The 10,076-nt window shown below is 33.8% G+C and overlaps 1 protein-coding gene across 1 annotated transcript; it reads left to right on the top strand.

The window, feature by feature from the left end:
• The first annotated feature begins 5,304 nt into the window (after window positions 1–5,304).
• Window positions 5,305–5,736, top strand: LOC103939420 (zinc finger protein GIS2-like). The gene has a single exon (XM_009349503.1). The coding sequence runs from the start codon at window positions 5,305–5,307 to the stop codon at window positions 5,734–5,736; it is 432 nt and encodes a 143-aa protein (XP_009347778.1).
• Window positions 5,737–10,076: the final 4,340 nt, after the last annotated feature.

Raw genomic sequence — 10,076 nt, 5'->3', positions numbered from 1 at the left:
TAGTTTTCAGTGATCTCTGGTCCCTATATATGCACTTTATTTGTATATTAGTTTCACTTAGTTGTAGATTTTGAAAAACTCCATTTAATAAATTCAAAATGTGTATTCCTTTAGGGGCAGTTTAATATTCATTTTTTAAAGCTTTTAATTGATTCATGTTTATGTTTGGATCAGGAAAGAGATGTTGCTAACGGTGTACCTGTGACGATGCAATGTTGATATGCTTCTGTGTCAATTTGTTCTGACTATTTACCATACTATATGCTGATTTTATTTTATAATTTTTGGTTTTTATTTGATTAGCTGGGGATTTACAATCAAATGATGAATCTTCAGTTTACTTGGGTAAGCATTTTTTCACGTATAATTTGGCTGACGATTTTAAATGTCAAACCATGTTGTTTTAGTTCATGCTACTAATCATGCATTCGGTAGATTTATATATACAACAGCATTTAAATGCTAATCGATTACTAACATAATGCGGTCTTTACAGGAAAAGCAGTGGATTCTCAAGAGGGGCTTCAATGTACAGAAGAATTACAAGGTCTTATTAGCTATTCATTATTTTATATAATAATTTAGATAAAATATCGATGAGAAATAATATATATACCAAATAAAAATCTCTAAAATCTCTTTGTTTTGTTTCTTCTCTGTTTATATTATAAGACTGTTTTAATTGCTTTGCTTTGTTTTTCTCAGTTTCTATTAGATGTTCTTTGCAGATATGAATAGTTTATTTATTTATTTATTTTTGGCTTTTACAACGAAGCAAGTGATTTTTAGTAAGTTTTTCCAGCTGTTGCAGGTTTGCCTTTTGTTGATGAGATCTAGGTTTTTAGGGATTTCTGGGTTTTTTAGCTTTTGACTGTTGGGGATTTGTCGGTTTCTTTTTGGAATTGTTGCTTGCTGCTCTTGGATTTTTGAATTGTTAAAATTTATAATTCATCTTAATCGTTTTTAATAAATCAGTGTTATCACTTAGACCAGTTTACATGGTGAAACTTTATGTTGGGTTTTTTTTCAATGGTTCTTATATTATATTTGTTTTGACTTTTGATCAAAATTTGAATAGGTCGATAAAGCTGCCAATGATAAATGGAAATTGCTCTCAGAGGCTGTGAGTAATTCTCTGCTTTTAATATTATGTATTTAGGGGTGTACATTTTAATTTATGAATGGGTCTTTCGTTTAAATTTTGTTATTGTGATTTTGGGGGTTTGTTTGTAGTTTCGGATTCCCAACGTGCTGTTGAATTTTATTTTGTTTTGTTTTTGGCTTTAGGAAGTCGTGGTTCCAGCTGTTTGAGAGCCCAGCATAGGAAAGAGTGCACCGGAACCCAACATCATCATTGCTGTTTTATGAAAAATTTTCCCCAAAACAATGAAAGCATCATCATTGCTGCCTTCTTTTTCATGAAAGGCTCCGAGTTCCCCAAAATTTTTGTTTGTTTTATGGCTTGGGATTTGTGCCTTTTAATAATGGTTTCTCTTTTGTATACTCCGAAAGAGAAGGGGTTTCTGTAAAGTGGATCCACAAAACCTGCAAAGTGCTTCCACAAAAATCTGCAAAATGGACGTTATGTTGCTTGCAGCAGTAGATTGTTCTTTTCTATTTAAGTTGTAAGCTTTGTTTTCAGTTGGTAACAAGAGAAAAAATTGCAGTGTAAATCCGTTTGTATACAAAACGTATTCCATATCCTTAACGTTCCCTTTTTATCCTTTCCAATAACACAAACTCAGTTGTCTACAGCCGCTGCTCCAAGAAATAAACATTTGGTGCTGCACTGAACAATATTCTCATTCGTTGTACAAACAAGAATAGTGTTCATTTATATCCAATGGGGAATAGCAGGCTGACCATTTCTGTATGTAAATAGCTAGACATTTGATAATGTTCTTTGTATAAATTGTATAATATCCAAGAACATTGTCTATTGTGTTTAGTATTGTTTTGTGATGCATGTTTGTACAGTAAAAAACCTCAGGGTTAAAAACTTAATTTGTAAGTTGTGAATAAATTGCATTGGTTGGATTAGCGTTTGTAAATCAATTTTTCACTCGAACATTGTTTATGAAGATTGCACTTTCATAATCTTTAATATAATTTTCAATCCTGCAGCAATTTGCGGGTACAAATTATAGTCTTTAAATAAAATTCTGACATCCAAAAATTTTCTAAGTATAAGACAATTTGAAACGTAGTGTAAAATGTCCTAGCACACAGGCGCAATAATATCAAACAATTATGCTTCCGTAGGTAGCACCGTATCTATCTATTATATATAAAAACATAAAAAAAACAAAAGGTGAATACTGTTTTGGTGTCATAATGCTTTACCAAAATGATTGGACAAAAATGCCTCCAAACAAAAAACTTCAAAAGCATTCTAAAATAATGCATCAAATAAGACAATGGCATTGTTGTCATTTTAATAGTATTTTTTTTAATAATTAATGATTTTGTGGTTTTTTTATTTATTTTTAATTAGTACCTCACAATAGGCTAGTAATAATGTGATTCAATTTATCAATTTTTAAACACGTTCAAAACATCTTAATAAGTGTGTAATGCAGGTTATAAATTTGCAGGTGGATACTAATGTGATTAAATTAGTTGTCAAATGATTTTTTTATTTTTTATTTTTTTTTGTAACAAACAATATTATCTATACTAAGGAAAAATGAGGTGAGTTTAGTCTCATAATGAGCTAGCAATAATGTGATTCAATGAGTTGTTTATTAAATATTATTCTCTCTATTTTAAACATGTTCAAAACATCTTAAGAGACTTGTAATGCTGTTATAAAAAAGTCTTTCGCACGCCGATACTAATGTGATTAAATTAGTTGTCAAATGATTTTATTTTTATTTTTTAAAACAAACGATATTATCTACACGAAGGGGGAGGGGGTGGGCTTTGCCTCACAATGAGCTAACAATAATGTGATTCAATCAATTGTTTATTAAATATTATTTTTTATATTCTAAATGTAAATTCTATAGTGACAGGTTTTATTATGTGAATTCAGCTTCTTTAATTGGTTTATAAGCGGTTTCTTCTAGCATAATCTAAAAATTTACTTCAAATATTTGATTTTTCTTCTAACATGAGTTAAAACGTGTAAGTCGCGCGTAGTATGCCGTGATTCAAAAAATGCCTTTTGCATGCGCGTGAAGGCTAGTCTTTTCTTAAGTGAATAGGGTTTTGTGTTATTCTGTTCGCACAGTTAACTTGCTTAATTGGTCAAAATATCGGAAAGAGATTTTCTTCGGATCTCTTCCTCCAAAGTCCAAAGATCAAGTGATCCGGACTTTTAAAACTTGATTCAACGGCCTGAATCACTTGATTCCTTAAAAGTTATAACAATTTCCAAAATTGAACTCAATTAAATTGAAATCACAAATTTGAAGCAGATCTTCACATGCAATAAGTATAGGACTCGTTTGAAACCAATTTCGAGATCGGCCGTTACCGTAATAATCTGGAAACACGTCGAAAAACTCGAATCTGGGCTGAGCTCGTAGGTTTTAGGGATACGATGTTGATGTGGACTTCAACATGCAAAAGTGAGAGAAAGAAAATTGAATTGGAACGATCTCAAACAAAGTTGCTCCTGAAATTTGGTGAAGGGGAGGAAATTGAATTGGGGCATAAACTTTTTTATTCGAATCAAAGTCGACTAGGAAAGAAGAGATGAGGGAGGAAATTGGCGAGTACTATCCCACATGCGAAAAGAGGTATCGTCAGTGGCAAAAATGAAATAAAAGAAACTTAACGAGGCATTCATAATATAATGAAATAATGGTGAGCCTAGTAGAGTAACAAACACGGCTCAAGGGTTTCTATACAAAGTCGTTCTCTTCAAAATAGGAAGCATACTAGCTTATGTACCATGATTTATTCAATTTTGAGTTTTATATGGATTGAATTTTGTGGCTTCACGATTAGAATTGTCTTTTATTTTTGTTGTTTTTTTTTTTTCGAAAATGAAAAGTTAGATATGTTCTTTTTAATAATTCGTCTAATTTTTAGGTCTCATTAATCACCCCTTCAAGAACTAAGTCAAATTAAAATTATATTCGTTTAGGTCAAGAATGTCTTTGGACTTTCTAGCTTAAAGACATGTTATTTTAAAGAGGATGAAAGCTGATATTAGTTATAAAAATTTACGTTAATCTTGAAAAGCACTCATTTAAGTGTTTTTGGAATTCAAAAACATTTTCTATAAAAGCTTTCATCATTTTTTTTTAAACAAACGAAATTATCTACACTAAGACCATATCCAACCTTTGGTGTAAACCCTAAAATTGTTAGCCCAAAAATTTTAGATTTTAATCCATAAACAGCTTTTATGCTCCAACCCTTTAGGCTAATTTTTTAAGTAATTTTTTTTTTAAAAAAAATTATGTAAAGTATCCTAATTTAATTTTATGAACATTTTAACCTTAAAATATTTAGATTCCGATAAATATTGAAAAATCATTAAATTTGGGTGAATTTTGAGTTAAATATTTTTTTTAATTATTTTAGCTGTTAGATTTAAATTTGGGCTATTAGATTTTTTTTATACCATTGGATTTGATCATATTAGATATCAACCGTTTGATTCAATGAAATATTAAATATAAAACAAAAACATTAACTAAATTAAATGTTGACCGTTGGATAACCAACGGCCAGTTTGAATTTCAACCGTTGATCATCCAAAAGAGCCGTTGACTCACTTTTCTTGCCCGACAATTACTGGACACACCTACGTGGGTGAGGCTGCCCTTTGCAGCATTGATAAATGCTAGAGCAATGCTAGAGCGCGTCCTTCATGTGGAGCGAGTGGTTTTGAGCGCTTGTCGTCCAACTCCCTCTCTTCCACTCGCATAAGTGGGCTCCTCTACTAACCTAGTCCTATTTTCTGGCCGGTATTTGGCCCAATTTTAGCTTCTAACCCAAAATCTCAAATTGGCCCAAGGGTTGGAAGGAAATGGGAGGGGAATAGATGGTAAATTTTAGAACTTACTCCAAGGGTTGGAGTTGGTCTAAGGAGAATGAAAGTAGACTATCAATAATATGGTTCAAAAATGTTTTACCTAAAACCTCTCAAATTCGCCTTTCAGTTATTTAATTCACTTTCCAAACGAATCGTACATATCTGACAAATAATAGTAAAAGCAATACCAGAGGAGGCCCATGCAATAGTGCTTTAGTAGCTTTGGGTATGGTTGGGTGTTTCTAAGGGCGCAAGTAATATATATAAGTTTCATTAGTTTTCAATTTCCATGAACCATATTCTTTCATCAGAAAATGAAGCTATTCGGGTTTTCGGTGACAGATGACAGTGACCAAGTTGCCATGATCATCGAGAGCAAGAAGTTTGAGTGTCACTACTGTGGCCGGAAGTTTGAAAGCTCTCAAGCATTGGGAGGTCATCAAAACGCACACAAAAGAGAAAGACAGCTTGAAAGGATGGCCATGTTAGAACATGTTCAACATCTTCGTCATCCTCCTCCTAATCATGATCATCGTGATCAAAATCAACTGGTAGCAGCAAGTGTACCCATATCCGTTTATTCTAGTGCGTCCACAAGCAATATCAATGGTGATCATGCTGGTGTTGCTCGGGTCCCGTCTGTTGTAGCTCCCAGAAACCCTCACGACCCGTACTTTAAACGGATCGAACAGGTTGTTCCCATCACAGATGAAGGAAATTATGTTGATCTGCGTTTGAGACTTTGAGTCTTAAAATTCACTAAACTGGTTAATTAGAAAGCTTTTTCTGTCATTTCGTGTGTAGTTGAAAACTTGCGTGTTCAATTATGGTTCAGATGCCATCTGAAGAACCCTAAAAAGTTGCATGTTCGAGCTCATACATGGGCAAGCATTGTTTTACAATGCATCAAACGATGCATAAGCTATGAAATAGATGTTTATGTCTTCATTATTAGAATCTTAATAATATTGAGTACCTTACTTAAGAAATCATAAAGTCTAGCTAGCCATGTGAAGTTTTATTTTCCTAATCAATGGGAAAGAGAGAATTCTAATTCGGGACATTTTTCAATATTAAGAAAAGATACTATTAGACTGAGAGTTAGTTCATAGCCATGTAAAGTTATATAGATGCATGAATTTTCTTTAGCTTTCATCTTGTTAATAGAGTTAATGATCGTTCAAAATCAGAGATTTAAAAGTTAAAAGTCTATTTTTGAGAGTATAAAACCTAGAATTTAAACTCTAAATGGTTATACTACAGTCTAAATAATCAATGATCTAAATGAGATTAATATAGCCGAAGACAAATTAGCAACAATGAGATTTCCCAACGTCGGTCTCATTGTTTATAATTCGTTAATAACCCAATAATGTTAATTTGGCGGCGTGGGGGGTTGTTTCAAATTGTGGTAACATGTTATGATAATCTCTAAAGTTGCAAACCGAGCAGACTATGCTAACAGCCTGCTGCAACCTCAGCTAGTCAAGGATAATGCATCAACACACACACACACACACTGTATAAGTTTGCATTCGTGTCTCCTCTTTCGTTAGTGTTAGTTTTCTCTGGGGACGGGCTACCATGCGTGTCAAATGGTGAAGGAAAGGATGAAGTTGTTCCTTGTGTGATTAGGTGGTGTTGCATGTAGTTCTAGGAGCCATTCTTCTCCTTGCTTGTCCTGGAACCTGTATATATTCTTTCAATCCTTTGGAAATCTTATTTTTTAGTTTGCTTTTATTAGGGTTTTACTGAAACACACACATCGCCCAGAAAAGAAAATATTTTTTGTCCAAATAATTACACATATATTAAACATGTTTTTAATTACCCGGGCATGCAAAACTCATATATAATTGATTTAATAGCTCAAGAAAAAGCTAGCTCTTCCATTTACATACCACAGTGCTTTGATAAGTCAACGGTGTTCCTATAATACGAGAGATTTTCAGTGTGACCAGAACACGGGATGATACACCACATGTCACTATACAAATTGTGGAATACGTGTGTTAAAAAAATAATAACTTAAAAAATAAAATTTCGCACCACTTATATAAAAACACGTGATGTATCTCCAATGTTCTAGGCACAATGAAAAGTTTCGCCTATAATACCAAGTCTCCCCTAACAAATTGGAAGGTAACATGAATAGAGTATGATTCTTCCCCCTCCAAACCTCGTTCTCTTCCTTTTCCTTCTCCTTCACTTACTCTTTGTCTCTCCCACTCTATAAAGAAATCCAACACTTGACGTGGCTTAATCGTCACCGTTCAAATATGAAGGGACTTAAAGGGAGAGACGTTTGAGGGGAGAAAACCATACTTCTAAAATACCACTCAACAATTTACTCCCATTTTTTTTCCAGTTGTTTTTTGCTTTTCTCTTTCTCTTGGTCAAATTCTGCCTTTCGTTTGTACAGTTTTAACGCATCCATAAAATATCGCATTTTTCTGGAGCCCCAAATATTTATAGCAAATGTAAATAATGAGAGTTCTGTCTTGGACTGAGTCACAAAGTACATAAATCTAGAAGAGTATCTATGGAAGTTCCAAGTTAGAGAACAAATTAAAACTAGCCTAAGCCCACACATTGTGTCTGAAGCAGTTTTTTATTTTTTTGGAAAATATATGGGAGAAAGAAGTTTGCAAGAAATGTGAAAGAGAAAGGGAATTATTTTTTCGGGTGCTCACCAATTATCTATTTCTAGATGCTCATTTTTTTGTTGGAGTAGATTTCTGGATGCTCATTAATTTGGCAAAGAAACCCTCTTTAAGTTTGAGCGGTTTCACGAACCGTCTCGTTCTTTCATTTTGTTGTTGTTGTATACTCGTCACGTCCTCACAAATTAAGACAATGGTTTCCCAACCCTTATTTAATCAACATCATCTGAGAGACAAATGACAGCAACGCAAGTCCCCCTATAAGAATACCTCGCTCTCCCTTCAAAACCAAGTTTTCCTCGTCCACCTCTCTCTCTCTCTCTCTTTGCTCATCAACCTTGATTGGCAAGTGAGAAAGATGAGAGAGATGGATGAGATGCAATCAACTTATCGATCAGCGTATATGCCTGATGGTGACCGTGATCATGAAGGTTATCCATGGGAAAATCAAAGGTATTCACGAAAAGCGTCTTCGATCTACAACTCTAGCCAATCAGAGCTCAAGAGATAACGTTGGGAGGCCAACTACAAGTCCTACGTCGTTGAATCCAAATTCAAGACTGCTTTAAAGAATGGGGTACGTTGGTTCAAGAACAAATATCATGCGCTTGTGTATGCGTAGTTTGAGAGAATGTAAAGGAATATATCTCAAATTTGAGACTTGCACGTAAACTCTAGCTAGCTAGATTTGCATGCATTTGGCGTTAGCCTCTCGAATTAAGGTTGTGTTTCATTCTTTCAATTTTTGTGCAATCGATCTGTCCATTCATATTTTTCTGCCTTTCGATTTGTTAAATTTGTGGTTAATAACGTGAAATCTTGTAAGACATTTGTGACCTATTTCTATGCGATGAATGCCTTGTTCTTCTTGAAATTTTCGCCAAGTCTTCTTCTCTTTGGTAATTTTTCTGGATCTGAAATGTTTTCCTTAACATTAGGTTTATAAATTCCAGCATAACAGGATATATGGGATTTTACATATAAACTAGGACCCAAGAAACTTGAGTTTAATTATTTTTCACACATGATCATGAATTCCATGGCGTTACCAGTAAATGATCGACGTACAGCTAGAAATATTCAATCTAAAAAACAGTTATTATCTTTCATGAAATTTGAATTCAAATCTTTCTCTGATAAACTAACAAATGATTATGAGAGGATCTACTCTCCCAATAAAAGAGCACCCTAGTGATAGGTGCATTATTTATCATATTTTCATATTAATTATCCCTAAGGAATTGATTATAAAAGAGCCTTATTACTTTCATTTTCCAGTTTCAGCCATTCCGTGCACTTAGGACGTTTTTGGTGATAATTCGACTTTCCGGACGAGTTTTGATGCAAGGCTAATTGGAGAAGGAACCTAAGAGGCTGAAGATCGTTGTATCCGAATTTCATAATTTTCCATGGAGCCATTCATTCCAGTTTTTTACAAATCAATTCCGAAGAAGTTGTTTTCCCGTCAGAATTGCACAGCTGTGGGAGAATAGAGATTTGAAGGCTTTCCCAATTTTTCCTAGTGGCGTGCGATATATGCCTGGAAAGATAAGAGATAAAGCTACGTTTCCCATATTTTTACAGAATTTTCCAGAAGATAAATCGACCCCAAAACTGGCGTGCAAGACAGATGACGTGTTTCCCAAGTCAAGAAGGATTCTTTCCTAGTTTGTGTAATCAATTGTTTAGGAGTTTGTTTTGTTTTAGGAAAGTTTCTCCCAGACGTTTTAGGGTTTTTCTAGTATAAATAAGTGCCCTAAGCTCTCTCTAAGATATCCATCTATCCATCCATCATCCATCCACCCCTGCATCCCTCATATTACCACACTATACTATACCATTCACCATCTCCGCAATAAGTGAAGAAGAGCTTAGGGACATGCTTTGCCATGGACTCCGGGTTCTATCTTTCTTTTATTTTTATTTCTATGTGTAACTAAGTTATTTTCTAAGGTTTATGATGAAGCCATGACATGAATATTTGCGAAGTACTTTGTTAATTATTATCTGATTATATGCCATGTTATATTCCTAATCTTTGTGGGTATTTTATTCTAGGTTCGAGTTTCTAATGACTAATCACCTTTAGGAATTTTGCATTTAGATAGTTAGATATATCTATGAGGATGACCAATATCAATTAGGTTTATTGGAACTAAGATTAAGAAGAGTAGATAAATTAGTGAGGATGACCAATATCAAGCTAGTCCTACTTGGTTGACATGATTCTTCTACACTTAATGGGTTTTTATTTGTTTAATTGTATGCCGAACCAATAGAATATAATTATCATGTAGAGATACAAGAGTTGATGCCTGACCACGGATTAATTCATACCTTAGAAAGAACAACCTTTAACATTGGCATGGTAATTGGATAGTAGTTGGCTCTAGAAAAAGTAAATAGGATTGTTGTTAGTGGAT

Source organism: the organism of the source record quoted next, unplaced genomic scaffold, assembly GCF_019419815.1.
Source record: "Pyrus x bretschneideri cultivar Hongxiangsu unplaced genomic scaffold, Pyrus_bretschneideri_v1 Contig6, whole genome shotgun sequence".
In the NCBI taxonomy this organism is placed as follows: Eukaryota; Viridiplantae; Streptophyta; class Magnoliopsida; order Rosales; family Rosaceae; genus Pyrus; species Pyrus x bretschneideri.
The sequence above is the reverse complement of the archived record's forward strand: the minus strand, read 5'-3'. Positions and strand labels throughout refer to the sequence as shown.

What these genes read in the sequence shown, in the direction of transcription:
- LOC103939420 (XM_009349503.1), top strand. Translation starts at nt 5,305, where the DNA reads ATGAAGCTATTCGGGTTTTCGGTGACAGATGACAGTGACCAAGTTGCC.